The sequence below is a fragment of the Rhinatrema bivittatum genome, chromosome 3, assembly GCF_901001135.1.
Source record: "Rhinatrema bivittatum chromosome 3, aRhiBiv1.1, whole genome shotgun sequence".
Taxonomy (NCBI): domain Eukaryota; kingdom Metazoa; phylum Chordata; class Amphibia; order Gymnophiona; family Rhinatrematidae; genus Rhinatrema; species Rhinatrema bivittatum.
Window position 1 is genome coordinate 136,672,559 of NC_042617.1, and position 20,229 is coordinate 136,692,787.

Here is a 20,229-nt window from a genome sequence, read left to right on the forward strand (position 1 = left end):
GGGCAGAATGGTGCGAGTCTTCTCGGACAATGCAACAACGGTGACGTACATTAACCGGCAAGGCGGGACTCAAGTCCCACCGTAGCACTGGAGGCACGTCTTATGATCACCTGGGCGGAGCGCCATGTCGAGGGCATTGCCGCATCCCATGTTGCGGGAGTAGAGAATGTGCAAGCCGATTATCTCAGCCATCAGCAACTAGACCCAGGGGAATGGGGAACTATTTCTCGAGGCGTGGAATCTCATTTGCGCCAGATTGGGAACTCCTCAACTGGATCTGATGGCAACGCAGGCGAACACAAAAACAGTTCGTTTTTTCAGCCGTCACCGAGAACAGGGCTCGGTGGGCATAGACTATCTCTTGTGTCCTTGGCCCATGGGGATTCTGCGGTATGCCTTCCCGCCCTGGCCCTTCATAGGTCGGTTTCTCAGTCGCATAGAGCGGCACCTGGGAAGAGTGATTCTGGTGGTGCCAGAGTGGCCACATCGTCCATGGTTCGCAGATCTGGTACGCTTGGCTCTAGAGGGTCCACTTCAGCTGGCTCATCTAACGCATCTGCTCCGTCAGGGGCCCATATTTTCGGATCAGGAAGCGCTTCTCTCTCACGGCTCGCCTTTTGTGAGGCGACGTTTACACTTGAGGGGTTATTCAGAACAAGTCATTTCCACCCTCCTACAGGCGAGACGTCCAGCCACCTGTATGGCCTATGTGAGAGTTTGGAAGCTTTTTGAGACATGGTGCATGTTCCTCAGGGGCTTGACTTTCTGCAACAGGGCCTCGCTAAAGGCTTGATGTTCAATTCCCTTCGTGTACAAGTTGCAGCTCTAGGTGCCTTCCGGGGAAACCTTGACAGCTGTTCGCTGGCAGCACATCTGGATATTGCTCAGTTTCTTAAGGGGGTCAAACATTTGTGCCCTCCCATCCATTTGGTGTGTCCGGATTGGAGTTTGAATTTAGTCCTGCGAGTTCTATGTGGCGCTCCTTTCCAGCCTCTTCGTGTTGTTTCCCTGAAAGATCTGACTTTGAAAACGGTGTTTTTGGTGGCCATTTGCCCGGCCCTTCGGATCTCAGAGTTGCAGGCGCTGTCTTGTCGGGATCCTTTTCTTCGGATTTACGACTATCGAGTATCATTACGTATGTTCCATCCTTTGTCCCTAAGGTGGTTTCAGCCTTTCACGTCAATCAAACTGTGGAGCTTCCGTGGTTCCCTAACTGGTCCCGGGAGTCTTCTCAGAACAGAGACCTTCATCTTTTGGATGTGTGGCACGCCTTATTGTGTTATCTGGAGGTTACCAATGACTTCAGACGTTCTGATCATTTGTTCGTTCTCTTTGGTGGGCCAAAAAAGGGGGACAAAGCGTCAAAGGCGACCATATCTCGGTGGATTAAGGAAGCCATTTGTGCGGCATACATAGCCCGAGGGCGTCAGGTGCCTTTGGGTCTCAGAGCTCATTCCACTAGGGCTCAGGCTACCTCCTGGGCAGCGTGTCAGTTACTGTCACCTCAGGAGATCTGTAGGGCGGCGGTGTGGTAGTCTATTCACACTTTTACGAAACATTACCAATTAGACGTTAAGGCATCTGATGAACCATCCTTCGGGGAGAGTGTGCTTCGTGCGGGTCTTTCAGGTTCCCGCCCAGTGTAGGGTGGCTTGGGTACAACCCACTTTTCTGGACTGATCTGGATATGTTCAGGAAATGAAAATTGGTTCTTACCTGCTAATTTTCGTTCCTGTAATACCACAGATCAGTCCAGAGGCCTACCCCTTTCTTCAGATACCAAAAGACTGTCTTGGTCAGAACCTGCTTAAGTTTTTTATTGTTGAAGCTCCTTTTTTGCAGACATGATTCATGGAACAGTTTTTAGCAATTGTTCGGTCTGGTTTTTGCCAGCGATGAGTAGTAGTTCGTAAATTTGGTTGGGTGCTACCCTTCATTAATTAGTTCTGTTAGCATGGGCTTGGGTACAAGTCCATACTGAGTGACTTCAGATGGCACTCTCGTTATGTAGCAATGCCCAACATTCTAATTGTTCTCTGACTCCACCTGCTGGTAGGGATACACAACCCACTTTTCTGGACTGATCTGTGGTATTACAGGAATGAAAATTAGCAGGTAAGAACCAATTTTCATATTTGATATAATGTTTAGTCTATTCAGTCCCTGTCGAAGCTATAGTCAAGTTTGAGCAGCTGCTAGGATGACATTACTGACACAGAAAAATGTAATTAAAAAAATTACACAGATTGGAAGTTCTACTTTCTTAATTTTCCATGGAGCAGCAGGGAAGCTATGAAGCTTAATGGAACAGAGTTTGCTTTACTAATAGTCTTAGAACACGTGTAAGCAACTCCCAGTCCCCCATCCTGCCCTGCCTACCACATACTGGCACAAGACTACCTTCCTACATCATATTGTGCTCTGAGAAATATTAGCCTCACAGTAATTTTCAGTATTCAGGCTAGTTGGCTAATCTTTCACTGCATGTTGGGTGTGTGAAAGTGGAGTATTGTAGCCTGAATCTGTATCTGAGTGAGGGACTACCACCACTACACTTCTGGAGAAGACAGAATTACTTCACAGGGGACATTCACTCCTATCCTCCCACGTGGCATGGCAACATCTCTGATATGGCTACTCACTTTTTTTTAGCACTTTGCCAAAAAAAGCTGCAAACCCTGTGTTCTAGAGCCATAAACAAATGTCTGCCTCAGTGACTTTGGATATAGTTATCCAGTCATGGTCTCCAGAAACGAGTTGACACAGCTGAAGATAGATTGCCTAATGCCATTCACATCTTCTGCCACATTCTGGAAGAAGCCAGTAGCCAGGTAATGGCAGAGCAGTTCTCATGTCATCTCAACCAGATCAGCAGTGAAAGCGGCCTATACGTAGGTCTGGCATCCAAGCAGCTTTTCACAGAAACAAGAAATGAAAGCAGAGGTCAACTTGAATCTACCCAACGCTCTCAGTTTCTCGAAATCTGATCTGGGATGGAATATTCTGCTGTGGGAGGCTTGACATGCAATATACATAAAAGATACATAAAAGATGCAATATACATAAAAGATCATATCCATCAAGCTGCATCCATCACCCATAAATTCTCAGAAGTTCTAACTTGGATTATCCATGGATTGGCACATTATTAAAAATATATAATCCGCAGCAGTCACTTTGTTCATTTCAGTCTAGGTTACTTCTGTTCCTTCTGTTAGACAAGTGTGTTTGTATGAAACTAGAGAGAGGACATTCTCAATAGTAGGTCCATCTCTTTGGAATAGTCTGGACCAACTACAGACAGTTTCTTGTATTAAATCTTTTAAGAAATTGTTGAAGACCTTTTTATTCTGATTAGCATTTGAGAGGAAATATTACTACCCTTATCATAAGGATTGGGGGTAACTGCATGGACTACACTTAAGAGAAACTTAGAGGTGACCTACATGGTACATGACAACATAAGACTTGCCATACTGGATCCACACCATGGGTCCATCAAGCCCAGTATCCTGTTTCCAACAGTGGCCAATCCAGGTCACAAGTACCTGGCAGGATCCCAAGGGGTAGATAAGATTCCAAGCTGCTTATCCCAAGTAGATGTGAATCAGTTGTTTACACTTTCGGATAATGGAAGGATTAGGGGGCACTCCATGAAGATAGCAAGTGGCACATTTGGGACTAGTCGTAGAAAATTATTTTTCACTCGCACGATTAACCTCTGGAGTTTGTTGCCAGAGAATGTGGTTAGTGCAGTTAGTGTAGCTGGGTTTAAACATTGTTAATGGATTTTTCCTCCAGGAACTTGTCCAAGCATTTTTTGAATGCAGTTATACTGATAGTTTTCACCGCGTCCTCGAGCAATGAATTCCGGAGCTTGGTTATGCATTGAGTGAAAGAAATTGTTCTCTTATTGGTTTTAAATGTATTGCCTAGTAACTTCATTATGCCCCCTGGTCTTTGTACTTTTTGAAGGAGTACACAACTGATTGTTTACTCATTCCACTCATTATTTTATAGACCTCTATCATATCTCCCCTCAGTTGTCTCTTCTCCAAGCTGAAGAGTCCTAACCTCTTTAGCCTTTCTTCATAGGGGAATTGTTCCATCATTTTGGTCGCCCTTGTCTGTACCTTTTCTAATTCTGCTATAACTTTCTTGAGATGTGGTGACCAGATCTGAACACAATAGTCAAGATAAGGTCGCACCATGGAGCGATACAGAGGCATTATGATATTCTCTGTTTTATTTTCTATTCCTTTCCTAATAATCGCTAGCATTCTATTTGCTTTCTTGGCTTTTTTGCACACTGAGCAGAAGATTTCAATGTAATTTAAACGATGACACCTAGATCCTTTTCCTGAATGGTGACTCCTAATTTGGAACCTTGCATTTTGTAGCTATAATTTGGGTTACTCTTCCCTAAGTGCATCACTTTGCACTTGTCAACATTAAATTTCATTTCCATTTGCGTGCCCAGTCTCCCAGTTTTGCAGTATCCTCTTGTGATTTACAACTTTGAATAATTTTGTGTCATCGGCAAATGTGATCACCTCGTTCTCATTTTCAGATTATTAAAATGCATCTGTCCCAGACAGATCACTGGGGCCCTCCACTATTTACCTTTTTCCATTGTGAAAATGTACCATTTAGCCCTACTTTTTGTTTTCTTTCTTTTAATCAGTTGGCAATCCACAATAGGACACTGCCACCTATCCCATGACTTTCTAATTTACTAAGAAGTCTCTCATGAGAGACTTTGTCAAATGCTTTCTGGACATCCAGCTACACTATATCAACTGGCTCACCTTTATCCACATGCCTCCTTCAAAAAGAAAATTAAAACCTGGCTCTTTAGCCAAGCTTTTCCAGAACTTTGATTATTTTTTACCTCCAGCTATCAAGATTTTCTCACCATCGCAATCCCTTCTGCAGATCACATTTATCTTAGACAATTACGCCTTATTTTATGATTTGGTTTCTCAAAGAGACTATACAATTTTCTCAATGTTATTTTTCGAACCTGTTTTCCATGTTTTCCAAGTTCTATAACCTTGTTATATGTACCGCCTCTTGGCGTAATTTTTATGTTTCAATGTAAACCGATGTGATCTGTATTTTAATACAGGAACACCGGTATATAAAAATCTAAAAATAAATAAATAAATAAATCCATTCTTAGAGCCACTCAATTGCTTAACCATCTTAGGTAGACCAAATGGAAAAGAAAGTGCCATCATCTGTACTTTTTTTTTAAATACAGGCTGCTGTTAATAGTAAGAAATGAGGCCATAATTCTTTCATCTATGCCAAGTTAGCCCACTCTTTTACTAGCTGGTTCACAGCCCAGTTCTAGCATATGTGCAGTGGTCATTGTAGTGTTGTTTTTTAACTTGACAAACTGATCTGAAAGAGGGTTTTTTCCCAATTTTTTCCTGACACTTTTTTCTTCTGATTTACAATTGATTTGGATAGAATGAAAGAGTTCTCATGGATTGTCTCCCATAATTTTCTACAAGAAGAAAAGAATTTAAAAAAATGCCTTTCCTTTCATAGGAAATAATGGGAACTATATGTGGAAAAGGGAGACTATCTAGTCTTACTCCTGTTGTGAGCAGGAGTAACTTTATCTGGGTTAGAGAGGCCTTGGGAATAATATAGGTTGGCTCTGCCTTCTCTAGGCTTTGAAAATCCTTTAGGAACCCTTCTGAATAATGTTTTAAACTGTTCAGATAGATATTAGAAAAAAAACTTTTTTTTTTTTTTTAATTTTTACCAAGTGGAGTTCCAAAATCCCAGGTGTGAATCAAGCTTTAGGTTTGTTTGCCATATTTTGAGATGCTGCAGCAGTGAATGCTCCAGAAAACCACTTGCATAGTGACATAATAGATGATGGCAGATAAAGGATCAATTGGGCTCTCCCAGTCTGCCCTTTTTTATCCTGTCTATGCTGCTCTAGCTAAGGATAGCATAAACCATACAAGCTTGTCCACCTGCAAAAGATCACTCCTTATCCAAATTAGGTTTGTTGTTTTCCTACTTTAATCTCTTATCATGCAGGTAGATGAGCATACAAGTTCCTGTAATTGAATCAACATCCAGACCTCTTCCCCCTTCTGTCCATGTTTTCTATCCATTCTTTACCAATGCTTTCTATATCCATGCCAAGCATGCTTAAATTCAATCTCAGTAGTGCTTTTCATCATTTCTGCTGAAAGGTTTTACTGTATCACTTAAGGGAGTTACTGAGCCACAGAAAAGACAACTGCATTGTGATCTTCAGTTTATCACCACTGTTTAAAGTGGCAGCAGTCCTATATTGCCAAGGTAAACATATTTCTAATGAGAGGGTATACATTAACCCTCTAATGCTGCGGACAGGCCTGGGTTTTAAAGTATTGTTAACATTTAGTTTCACACGTTGCTCAGGTTAACTTGTGTTTTCAATAACCTAAAAATCAGGTCCATTTATGCCAAAGTTTGCCACCCCTATTCCATCGCTTCTTTCCGTGCTTCCAGAGTAAGCAAACACCAAAAACACGTTTGCATTTGTTAGTCTTTCACTCGAATGTTCACATATTCTGCTGCCACTTGCCAACATGGACCCAGCATGTGCACCAGGTTGAGACTCTTGTTTCTGCTAGAAGTACATTTGAATTAATTGAAATCTAGTGAAAACAATAAATGAGGCCAAGATATGCTGATATATTAAACTGCTGTCTTTCCCCCTTAGTGGCAAAGAGAGAAATATTACAAATAATGAGCAAAACCATCGCAAAACCCAGAGCAAACAGAAAGGAAAATGGACCTGTTGTAGGTAATGTCGGTTATATTATAGCTTTAAAAACAAGATTGACATTTACTGAATTAGATTGTTATGATTGTACTGTGATTATATTAACCATCAAGATTCAGTAGTTTATCAAATGTAATTTATTTTTAAATGAGCAGGATTTAAGTTTTGCTGTATTTTATATATTTTTTTCTTGTCTTTACATAACCAGAATCTTATAATTTAACTGAAATAACTGTTGTAGAGATCCAAATGTCACCAACATTCTAATAAATGTGTGCTTCAGAATAAATTAGTGTCTCGTGCATTTTCAGAGACTGTTCAGGTGCCATTGTCTAAAAGGATGCGATTTGTTGGTCCTGGTGGCTATAATTTAAAGAAACTGCAAGCTGAAACGGGTAAGCATGTCCTTGGGTGACTGTGCAGGACGCGCAATATAAAGACCATTTTTCCACTGCCGTATTTTGTTGCCCATAGCAGTGCCATTAATAAACAGTTATGAAAAGCCAGTACATTGACATTTCTATCAAAATCATTTTCATTGTAAATCCCTGTCTTGTCCTGTTGCAGTAGATGAGTTCTTGAGATCATTAACCTGAGTCAGTATTTTGCCATTGCCCCTTGGGGTCATGTTGGACACTTATGATGGCGAGAGAACTTCAAACATTGTACTTCTGTCTTGGCCATTAACCAAATGCTATTTTGGTGATCTTCAATAGTTTTGCACTTGAAGTTTGTATTCCCCAGCTGCCCGTACTGCCAGAATAGTACAACATATTATGACCATCATTTTAAAGAGCATTTCATGTTGTGTTTCTAAAATTTTACTGCTTTTTTTTTTTCATTGCTTCTATTACTGAAGCAAGCTACAGTTATAACTTGCTTTTCTAACATGTAAAATCATTGCAGTAAAATAAATGTATTTGAGGCTGGCAAATGCCAGCTACAGAGCCGCTTGTGACTCGTGCAGTTGGTAGGGACATAGACTAATCTGCTTTGAAGCATTTGGCCCAGTCCACAGTCCTGAAGGACAGAGGCCCAGGTCATCTGACACTTTGTAGCCAATGCTTGCCAAATTTTAAACTAATAAACTTTGCTACTTCATTTTAATCAATTTAAAAGCAAGCCTAGCTAGAGTTTTCTTTAGTGTCTGCAGCAGTGGAAATGGTAACTTAGTTTTCCTTTTAATTAAAATAAATAAATAAATAAAACATTTTGGGACCCAACATGAAGTGCTGTAGTCCTGTTTTCAAATATATTAAGGTCTGGCCTTCTGGAAGAAAGAATGGTGTTAAAAGTGCAGTTTCAAATAACATAACTACTTTTGCAAACATCTCTGATGTGGTAGATTTCCCAGCACTGACCATGAAATTTCAGAGTGCTCAGGTACCCCAGACACAGCATAAACAGCAGTTCCTATGATTGCTTGGGGAAATATAGTGAAACTCCATTTCAATTGGTGCTTTTCTACATGATAGAAGAAGCATTCCCTGCATAATCAAGTTGTTACTCTCTCCTCTTGGTCTGAAACTCTCAGTTGGGGAGCATTTTGAGTCTGGTGTGCTGAGTGCAAAACTCTGCTCTAATTTGATCTCTTTTATAAAGCCTAGACAATGAAATAGAAGATGTAGCATGGGCTGGTTTTTAGTGCTTTGAAAGCAAAGACTTGTACTGAATTATCTGTGCCTGCCTGTATGTTGCCACAGTAAGCACAATGCATATGTGAGCTTTTCATCCATGCAATCAAGAAACAATCAAGAAGAGGAGTTGGCTCTACTGCCCCCCACCCCAAACAACTGTAATGTGCTACCTGACTTTCCTATATTGTACCATTCCTATAGGCGAGATGTGAATCTGTTATTTACACTTTTGAATAATAGAAGGACTAGGGGGCATTCCATGAAGTTAGCAAGTAGCACATTTAAGACTAATCGGAGAAAATTCTTTTTCACTCAGCGCACAATAAAGCTCTGGAATTTGTTGCCAGAGGATGTGGTTAGTACAGTTAGTGTAGCTGGGTTCAAAAAAGGTTTGGATAAGTTCTTGGAGGAGAAGTCCATTAACGGCTATTAATCAAGTTTACTTAGGGAATAGCCACTGCTATTAATTGCATCAGTAGCATGGGATCTTCTTAGTGTTTGGGTTTTCAGAGATTGGTTCTCCAACATTATTCTTTTACAGGCTGACTTTGATGTGGTGCTGTATTACATCAGCAAGCAGGGGTGTATTGACTCGTACCTTTTGTTTCAGAAGGCATCTAGTTGTAGGGCTGGGCCATCTCTCAAGAGCTGGTTCTCAGAGCCAGTTACCTGGCCAGTGTGGAGCACATGTTAGTGGACAGGCTGAGTCGGTCCTTTCAACCACATGAGTAGTCCCTGAACCAATGAGTAGCAAACCAGGTCTTCCACTACTGAGGAACTCCATTGGTGGATCTGTTCACATCTCCTTGTAACAGGAAGGTCCCGCTCTTCTGTTCTATACAGAGGGTGGGTGGTAAATTATCCTTGGACACTTTTGCCCTGAATTGGGACAGGGGCCTTATGTACACACATCCTCAATTCTGTTTGTAGCATAGGTTTTGTTGAAGCTCAAAAAAGACAACGGGGCTATGATTTTCATATTCCCCTTTTGGGCAAGACAGGACATGTTCATCCAGAGAACTGATCCAGCTGGGGACTTACCAGATCTTATCTCTCTGGATCAAGGCAGCTTGCTCCATCACAGCATCAAGTTCCTATCGCACATTGCTTGGATGTTGAAGGTTGATTCTGCAACCCTTGGATCTCTCATGCTCTTTTGGCTTCAAGTCAGGTTACACTAGGAAGTCCTATGGATTGAAATAGAGGAGGTTTATTGTGTGGTGTGAGCAACAGGCTTTCTCCTGCTCCACACACTTCTTGATTACCTTCTACATTTATCTAATGCTGGTCTCAAGATCAGCTTGGTAAGGGTTCACCTTAGTGTGATTGGTGTATACCATTACTATGTAAAAAGTAAACCGATTTTTATACAGCCTATAGTTGTACATTTCATGTGGCATCTGCTTCCTTTGAAGCCTCCCATTAGACCTCCTGCTGTGTCATGGGACCTCATTATAGTTATGTCCCAGCTGTTGAAAGCTCCCTTTGAGCCACTGCACTTCTGTGACCTGAAGTACCTGACTTAGGAAGTTGTAGTTTTTGGTAGTGGTCATTTTAGCTGCAGGGTCCATGAGCTACCGGCTCTAGCAACTTATTCACCTTATACTAAGTTTTCCATGATAAGGTGGTCTTATGAACCCCTCCTAAGTTCTTGCCTAAAGTAGTATCTGAGTTCCAGCTTAAAACAGTCCTTTGTCCTTCCAGCGTTTTTTTCAGGCCACGTGCCCATCAAGGTGAACAAGCACTGCACAGTTTGAACTGCAAGAGAGCCTTGGCCTTCTTCAAGTAGCAGATTGAAGCTCAAAGGAAGTCCACCCAAAGTTATGATGTCCATATTCAGAAGTATTTAGCCAGATAACTGAGAAGTTATCTGACTAAATGAATATTTGGGCATTTTTTCAGCCAGATAACTTTATCTGTCTAAAATTGAGCCGGAGATGTCTGGGTGTAACTGGGAGGAGCTGAGTTAGCTGGATAAGCTAGCCATCTAATTACGATATTTAAAGTTATCCAGCTAAGTCTGGTTGTTCTGTAGACCTGTCCTAAAGTTAGCCAGATAAACTTATCCGGCTAACTTTTTAAGATATATTTAGCGGTATGGCTGCACTGCTGTATATATAGCTAAGACAGCTAGATAACTGTGTCCAACTAGCTTGTCAAGCCATATAGTGGCTGATTACAGACCTCTGTTTCTTTCAACGTAAGCAAACTGGGGATTGCTGACACCAAACAGATTCTCTCTAATTGGCTAGCAGATTGCTTCTCCTTCTGTTATGCTCTGATGGGGTTGAATCTGGTGGGCATTGTCAAGGTTCATTCTGTCTGAGCCATGGCAGCATTGGTGGCTCACCTGTGATCAATCCCCATGGAGGAGATCTGCAAAGTTACGATGTGAAGTACTTTCCACTCATTCATATCTCATTGTTTGGATAGGAATGGCCAATGTGACAGTAGGTTTGGCCAATCTGTCCTTTGTAACTTATTTCAGATGTGGATCCCAACTCTTTCCCGCCTAGGGCCCTTTTTTTTGTTCCAGGCTGCCCTCACATAGGTTAAGAATAAAATACAACAAAGGCATATTCCCAATAAAACAACATTGTGCTCGTTGGCACTGGTTTTGTGGTTGTCCCTTTTTTGTTGAGAGCAGCCTGCAGCTAGGGATTTCCTATATGTGAGGTCTGCCATCCTGCTTGTCCTCTGAAAAAACAGAATTGCTTACCTGTAACTGGGTATTCTCAGAGGACAGCAGGCTGTGAGTCCTCACAAAATCTACTTGCCTCCCATGTGAAATTGGTTTCCCCAAAATTTAATTTCATTCTTTGATAAAAATAGACAGAAAGGGACCCCACGTGGATGTGGTTGGTATAGTAGCATGTCATGGGCATCCCTAGTGAGGCTCAGTCAAAGTTCTAGAAACTGTCACATAATTTTTCCATGCCGGGTTCCATTGGATGATATCACCCATATGTGAGGACTAACATCCTGCTGTCCTCTGAGAAAACCTATTACAGGAAAGCAACTCTGCTTTGGCTGATTTTAAGAAAATTGTTGTTTGGTCAAAGATTATTTGATTATAAATCTATAGTAACTTTTTTCCCCATTACTGATCTTAAGCATGTAAGGGTTTATTTTTATCTGTATCTTCTGAAGGGGTGACAGTAAGTCAGCTGGACGAAGAGACGTTTTCTGTGTTTGCTCCAACACCTGGTGCTATGCACGAAGCGCGAGAGTTTATCAATGACATCTGCAAGGATGATGTAAGTGCCACATTTCTTGTGTTACTTAGAAGCGCTAGATCACTTTTATTATGTAAAAATGTTAATCTTCTTTCCTTTTCCCAACAGCAAGAGCTGCAGCTAGAGTTCGGAGCCGTTTATACTGCCTCAATAACAGAAATTAGGTAAAACTCCTTTGTTTTCTGAAGTTTTTCTTTTCTTCCACATTTCTTCCACTGGCTGTAATTTCTCTGTGTAACATTTAGTCTTTATATTTACCTGTTATAAAGTATGTAACTTTTTAAGCTAGTTAAATACTTGAATTGAAAATTAAGCTTTCTGATCTTATGGTGTTTAAACCTGAAGTAGGGAGTGCTATTTGAGAAATGTATTGTTAGTCCAATAAAAAGGTTTGTTTGACAAACAGGGCTGAATTAATTATGTCACATGGGTGATGGCACCAAATGCACCTGTCTCTCCTAGCTCAGCAAAAGCTTACTGAGCATGCGCAGTGGGTTATTTTGTTAGTACTTAAAATTGCAGCAGAGGGGCTGCTGAGGCAACAAAGCAGAGAAAATATAAAGACATTTTCAAAACAGAGGGTCACACTTCCATGTAGAAATTTGGACAAAATCATACTAACATAAGAATTCTCATGTTCTTATGTTCAGTCTGACTTTGTCCAAGCTTCAGGCACAGGTTGGGAAAGGCACATAAGTGCTTGGCTCTGGAAGAGGTGTAATCATCAGCACCTACCTAAGCAGGGCTTATCAAGGCAGAGCTGTTTGGAGCAAAGGAATAAGAAGAGAGAACATAGTGTTGTGGCTGGAGACCATTTGTCAGTGCATGTTTCGGTTGGCATCTCACCATAAGTCCCACCTTCTTTTTATGGCACAAAGATCTGCATGGTGCCAGAGCACTTTTTCTTCTCCATGCATCCAGGGCACATTGGTAGCTTTGGCACAGAGTGCAGATCTACAGTGCCATCAGTGCAGAGGTTTGAAATGCCAACTCTGATTCCACCCATTATCCCTGTGGTCTCAATGAAGAACATAAGATATACCATACTGGGTCAGACCAAGGGTCCATGAAGCTCAGCAATCTGTCTCCAACAGTGGCCAATTCAAGTCACAGGTACCCAAACATTAAAATAGATCTCAAGCTACTATTCCTTACTGATTAATAGCAGTTTATGGATTTTTCCTCTAGGAATTATCCAAATCATTTTTAATCCCAGTTACACTAACTGCAGTAATCACATCCTCTGGCAATGAATTCCAGAGCTTAACTGTGCTAAGTGAAAAATAATTTTCTTCAAGTTGTTCTAAATGAGCTACTTGCTAACTTCATGGAGTGCCCCTAGTCCTGTTATCTGAGAGAGTAATTAACTGATTTACATTAACCTGTTCAAGTCCTTTCATTATTTTGTAGACCTCTGTCATATCTCCCCTCAGTCATCTCTTCCCCAAACTGAACAGCTTTAACTTCTTCAGCCTTTCCTCAGTATTGCATGCTGTTTTGTGCAAGCTGGTCTACAAATCGCAGACTCTATTAAGGCTAATCAATCCATGTAAACCTGTTTTTACCCACATAGTTCCCAACGATGCCTTTGAAAATTTACCCCATCAGGATAACTATTGCGTTTGTCTGATTTCCTGTGAAGAAAAGAGAATTTCTGTAATTCAGATTTTCTGTGTTCAGTATGCCTCATTAAGAGGAGTATCCCCATAACTGAGACCATTGCCAATTTTCAGTGGCTGGTGGGAAAGCTGCTGACAGAAACATTATTGTACACTTCCAGCATTGAAGTCAGAGCAATACTGGAAGTGACCAGGAGCAGGTTCGACACTATGGAGCTTCTGCCTGGGGCTTCAGGCGGGTCAGTAAAGGTTGCAGGATGATGAGGAAGGTGATTTGGGTGGGCTGGTGACTGATTTCTCTAAAAATATCAGGAGAGAGTTCTGGTGGCCTAAAGGCACTACAGCAGCTTTTTTTTTTTTTTTTAATTTGGTGGGCTCGAGATCTGGGGGAAATAAGATAATCGCCCACATTTATTTGAAAGCGTCTTGTGGGATTTGGGCTGCAGGCCCCCCTAACTTTTTTTTTGTTTGTTTTGCTTAATTGTTTTGGGCTCTTAACCAGCTATGTAATTTGAATATAGCCATTTAAAGTAAAGTTATCCTTGTACAGGAAGCTGGATAACTTTAGGGAATTATATTCAGCGAGATGTTTGCCTCACTGAATATCCCTAATAACCTTTCTGGCCTTTATTGGCCTTAGTGGTGTTAAATGGGTGGGGAATCTCAGAAGCTATATAAAATGCATTTTAATGTCTGGATTCCTAGCTAAGGTGCTTTTCTTACTGTTTCCATTCCCTAGATTTATTGTCATCCTCCCTTCAACATACTATCTTCCCTTTCACTCTAGTCTTTCATCCTGCCCACCTCCCTTCCCCCAGCAATCTTACTCCTCCACCTTGCCCCAACCAGACTGCAACATCTCCCAACCTCCTCCATCCCCATTAACTCCCAACAAGCACTGATCTTTCCAAAATTAGATTACTGCAATGCATTATTTCTAGGCCTCCCTGCATCCACTACCCAGACCCCTTCAGATCCTTCAAAACACAGCTGCTAGAATTCTCACAAACACTAAAAAATTTGATCATATCATTCCTATTTCCTAGCATGTAGCCAGATGGAGTCAGGACCCGTGGGTTATGTGCTCTTCTGCTAGCAGATGGAAGACTGAGTCAGATTTCAAAGCTGATGTCACCCTAGATATACCCCTTCAGTGACCTCGGCTCCTCAGTGTTATGACCTCTGCCCGCGGGTTTCCCCGCGAGCAGGCACTCACCGTTTCCCCCATGCTTCTGCTGCCCGATGCGGCTGGTGTCGCCGGAATCGGGCCTTCACCGCGGCAGGAGCCACGGACTTCTGTTTGCCCTCTTCGCGGCCGGAGCCGTCCCCAATGTCCACGACATCTTCGTGGCCGGAGGCCACAAGCCCCGGCCTGGATTAGCAGCTGGAGCCGCCCCTGGGGCCTCCTGCAGTGGCTGGAGCCACTGCTGTCAACAGGGCCTGCTTCCCAGGCCAGCCCTGCTTCTCCACGACGTCTATGCCTGTGCAGGCCGCTGTCAATGGTCCTGCACAGCCAGCTTCTTTCCTCTAGGGGTGCCGCGCCTCTCTTAAAGGGCCCACGGCCGGATATGCCTTGGGCCCCACCTATGGACTATTTCCTGCTACAACCCTATAAAAGGGCTGGTCTTGCCATTGTTCCTGGCCTTGCATCGGAGTTACTTCACTCTGGAGGCTCCTGCCTGCCGGAGTTCCGTCAGGTCTTCTTCATGGAGCTCCTCATCTCGTCTTCTCGTCATGTCATGTCACGTCTTGATTGCCTGAGGTCCCCGTCCTGGTGTCTCGTCTTTGGACATCCCGGCTTTGCTCGGATGCCTTGAGACATGCGTCGCCTAACCAAAAATTTCCCTGACAGGGACCCGGACAACTCAGATGATGATGGTGGCTCTCTGGAGGAAGGAGAAATCCCTCCAGGCCTGGAACCATACAGAACCATGCTTCGCTTCTTCCACAGGGATGAATTACCAGCTCTTATTTATTTTATTTATTTATTTATTTATTTAAAGGTTTTTATATACCGATAGCCGTTTGCACATCGTATCGGTTTACAGAAAACTAAAACTTTTTGACAGTGTCATTAAACAGAATTTTTTGGCACTGCCATTACATAGAACAGTAAACTTTGCATACAATAGATAAACATCAGCAAACAGAAACTGGGTAACTATTTACAGGGAACGATGGTTCCTAAATTGGGAGCAGATGAAGGAAAAATTAACAAGCGTACATTGTGAAGGTAATACATGTAAAGCACTGTAAATATATAATGAAATAAGCTCTTGTTCCCAGACTCTGAAGACTCTGGGTTTCCCAGGCACGGACCCTATGGCGGAACCAAAGAAGAACCCCATCCTGGTACCCCTTCATAAGGCCTCATGCTACTTCCCTAGGATGAAAGCCATCCAGGAACTGATTGACCTGGAGTGGGATGCCCCGGAACTAGCTTTAAAGGAGGTCGGGCCTTGGAAGCCCTGTACCCTCTGGAAACAGCAACCAAGGAACACCTGCGTTTCCCAAAAGTGGACGCCATGGTCTGTGCCATCTCAAAGCGAACAACCATTCCTGTTGAGGGAGGGGCTGCATTGAAGGATACTCAGGTTGGGCTATTAGAATCCATTCTTAAGCAGGCCTTTGACGCAACAGCAATGACACTGCAGATTGCCTCCTGCTGCGCACTGGTGGCACGTTCCTGCTTGCTCCTCTCGAGAGAGGCAAATAACTCTGGAACGCATACCGGTGAGACAATTGATCCTGCAGCAGCCTTCCTGAAGGACGCAAGCTCAGATCTGGTGCGTACCTCAGCCAGAGGAGTAGCCTCGCTAGTGGGGGCCAAAAGACAGTTATGGTTGTGGAATTGGTCTGCTGACGTGACCTCTAAAGCGGATCTTACAAGAATCCCTTTAAAGGATCTCTCTTATTCGGAAGCGATTTGCCCCACTTGCCAGCAAGTGGGGCAAATCCCCAGTGCCTCGGCTACCGAAGGACAGGAGTAAAAGATCCCATCGCCCATCCCCCAGAAGAAGTAGAGGCAGAGGCTCTCAACACTTTTGTCCCTACAGGAACTCGCAGTTCCAGGCACCTCATCCCTCAGAAAGGTCCCAGCCCTTTCAGAACCAACAAACCAAGAGAGGAACAGGCCCGGGGGCAGGCTCCAACTGTTCTCCCCAATAAAAATGGCGGACCCATCCACAGGAAGAGGAAATAGGGGGTCTACTTTCCCTCTTCTACCAATGTTGGGTCGATCACGTCTGACAAATGGATACTAACCATCATTCGAGAAGGTTACTCTGGAGTTCCGCAGCATCCCTCGGGACAAATTTATAATATATCACCCTGCCACTCCCACACCAAGAGACTGGCAGTGGAAGCCACTCTAACAAGACTACTCAGTCTGAAGGCTATAACTCCGGTTCCTACACCCCAGCAAAATACAGGGTGTTATTCTATCTATTTTATCGTTCCCAAGAAAGAAGGATCATTCCGACCCATCTTGGATATCAAGAACGTCAACCATCGTCTGCGAATACTACACTTCTACATGGAGACTCTCCGCTCTAATAATGGCAGTACAACCAGGAGAGTTCCTAACCTCCCTGGACCTCTCCGAAGCCTATCTTCACATTCCAGTCCATCAAGATCACCAGTGTTTTCTACACTTTGTGGTACTGGGCACCATTACCAGTTCCGAACGCTACCCTTCGGACCAGCAACCGCCCCCAGAACATTCTCCAAAATTATGGTGGTCGTGGCGACAACACTGAGGAAGGAAGGGATCTTGGTACACCCTTACCTGGATGACTGGCTGATCAGGAAAAAGTCTTTGGAAGAGATCCGACAGGTAACCAGCAGAGTCAAGAACCTTCTTCAGGAACTCGGTTGGGTCATGAACATGGTCAAGAGCAGTCTACAGCCCTCTCAGTCTCTAGAATACCTGGGGGCCTGCTTCGACACCAAACAGAACAAGGTCTTCCTCCCTCCCTCCCTCGAGGAGGAGGAAACTGATGAAACAATTATGACAGTCCCATACTTTGGGGCGTGTACTAGTCATTATCTTCAATTCCTCGGGCTCATGGCATCAACCCTGGAGGTCGTTCCGTGGCCAAGGGCTCACATGCAACCTCTCCAGTATTCCTTACTGTCACGCTGGAACCCACTGTCCCAGGACTACTCAATTCGCCTCCAACTACCAGCAGAGATACATTATCAGCTTCAATGGTGGTTACAGGAAGAACACCTGAGCAGGGGAGTAAGCCTATCCCCACCGAACTGGATGGAGCCCACTGTCAGGAACTGATGGCCCAGGGACAATGGAACAAGGAAGAGGTGGGATGAAACATAAACTGCCTGGAAGCTCGAGCAGTCAGACTAATGTGCCTGCGATTCAGCCACAGGCTCCAAGGGCAAACTATCTGAGTAATGTCTGACAATGCTACAACGGTTGCCTACATCAGCCGCCAGGGAGGAACCAGAAGCCAACAGGTGTCTCTGGAAATAGACCCGCTCATGGCATGGGTGGAGGTAAATCTACAAGGGATCTTGGCCTCCCACATCGCAGGGAAAGACAACGTCTCAGCGGACTTCCTTAGCAGAGAAAGCCTGGACCCGGGGGAATGGGCACTGTTGAACAGAGCATTCCAACTGATAGTAAATCGCTGGGGTATCTCAACCATGGACCTTCTAGCCACCTCTCTCAATGCCCGAGTCCCCAGATTCTTCAGCCAAAGACAAGAGCTGCACTCCCAAGGGATTGACGCCCTCGTCCAGAACTAGCCAGAGGAGGACTTACTTGTACGCCTTCCCCCCTTGGCCACTACTGGGCAAGATCATCCGCAAGATAGAACACCACAGGGGACTAGTTCTACTAATGGCCCCGGATTGGCCAAGACGCCCATGGTACGCAGACATGCCAAGTACTCCTTGCGGGGAGCCCTCTGTGCCTACCTCCACACAGGGACCTTCTCCAGCAGGGCCCAATTCTTCACGAAAATCCAGCTCGATTCTCTCTTACGGGTCTGGCCCTTGAGAGGACTCGCCTGAAGAAGCGCAGGTATTCGAAGGCCGTGATTGACACCCTGCTCCGTGCATGGAAGTTTTCAACATCTCTGACATACATACGGATCTGGAGAATATTCGAAGCCTGGTGCGAGGACGGCCAAGATTCCCATGATTTTAGAATTTCTACAGGGCGGTATGAAGAAAGGGTTGTGTCTCAACTCTCTCAAGGTTCAAGTAGCAGCCCTCTCCTGCTTCAGAGCCGAAGTGAGCGGAATCCGTCTATCAGCGCATCTGGATTTGACCCGTTTCCGTAAAGGGGTGAACCAAATTCGACCACCCCTAAAGTGGCCGGTGCCCCTTTGGAATCTCAATTTGGTATGACTTTCTAGCAGGGGCTTCCTTCAGACCAATGCGCAGCTTGTCACTGCGCCTCTTAACATTGAAGACTGTATTCCTGGTGGCAGTATGTTCTGCCCGGCGCATCTCTGAGCTGCAGGCACTATCCTGTCAGGAACCATTCCTTAGGTTCACTCCTGGAACGATACAGCTTCACACCATCCCCTCCTTTCTACCGAAAGTGGTCTTCGGGTTTCATTTGAACCAAGCCATCTCCCTACCATCTCCGGAGGAACATAAGGACTTGGAAGACTCCCACCTTCTTTGCCTTCTAAACATTGGCAGACTCCTGATACTATACCTGGAACAATCGGAACAGGTGCGCAAAACGGACCGCCTGTTTGTCCTCCACAGCGGGAAGAATTAAGGCGAAGTGGCCTCACGAGTGACCATAGGTCGCTGGATCAAGGAAGTAATCAAGGCAGCTTACATAGAGGCATGAAAGCCCTTACCCCTACAGGTTAAGGCTCATTCTACTAGGGCCCAGGCAGTATCCTGGCCAGAAGCCAAACTATCGCATGCCTAGATCTGTCGAGCTGCGACGTAGTCCTCCCTACACACCTTCTCCAGATTCTACCGCCTGAATGTCCAGGCCCGAGAAGACGCAGCCTTCGCAAGGGCAGTACTAAGTGGGCAATGGGCAGCCTCCCGCCCTGTCCGGGAGTAGATTTTGTGCATCCCACTGGGCCTGAGACCATATAGCTACATGCTAGGAAATGGAGAAATTACTTACCTGATAATTTTGTTTTCCTTAGTATAGACAGATGGACTCAGCATCCCGCCCACGGCTGCCCCAGAAAAGGAGGACCTTGGAAAGCGAACCTCGAGATTAAAAAAAATATGGTAAGCATTTGCCTACCCCTAGTTCAACACCCGCAGTTAGTCTGGTGTCGGCGTTAACTTGGTTGAGTGCACTGGTGGTCTCCAGTTTATGAAATCAGTTGAATTAATCTAAATTCATCAGTTTTAATCAAGTTTTTTAAGCAAGATATATATCCACAATGGCTTTTCAAGGAGGATACTGAGGAGCTGAGGTCACTGCAGGAGTATATCTAGAGTGACATCAGCTTTGAAATCTGATTGTCTCCCATCTGCTAGCAGAAGAGCACATAACCCACTGGTCCTGAGTCCATCTGTCTACACTAAGGAAAACTAAATTATTTGGTAAGTAATTTCTCCATTTTGAAAGAACTTCACTGGTTACCAATTTCTTCTCTAATACAGTTCAAAATACTGACACTAATACATAAAACATTATACAATGAAAGAATCAAATGGTTTAATGCCGTATTACACTTTCATATACCACCAAAAAAGTTACGTTCATCAAATAAAAGATTACTATCAATACCGTCTCCCAAACTGGCTCATCTAAATACAGTTAGAGAGTGGGCACTTTCCTTGGCAGGGCCAAAACTATGGAATTCCGTACCAACAGAATTGAGAGCAGAGGTAAATCCTCGGACGTTCAAAAAGAAACTAAAGACATGGCTATTTCAGCAAGCCTTCCCAGCTTGACTCTTCCTCTTTTGCTTTGTTTTAGTATTTTATTG

General features: G+C 43.9%; 1 protein-coding gene across 1 annotated transcript in view; it reads left to right on the forward strand.

Moving 5' to 3' along the window:
• PNPT1 (polyribonucleotide nucleotidyltransferase 1) overlaps positions 1-20,229 on the forward strand; it is a 217,967-nt gene that overhangs the window by 169,202 nt on the left and 28,536 nt on the right. The window contains exons 22-25 of the mRNA XM_029593742.1: positions 6,734-6,817; positions 7,108-7,191; positions 11,584-11,690; positions 11,778-11,833. Of these exons, the coding sequence (XP_029449602.1) occupies positions 6,734-6,817; positions 7,108-7,191; positions 11,584-11,690; positions 11,778-11,833 (331 nt within the window). The remainder of the gene's footprint in view (positions 1-6,733; positions 6,818-7,107; positions 7,192-11,583; positions 11,691-11,777; positions 11,834-20,229) is intronic.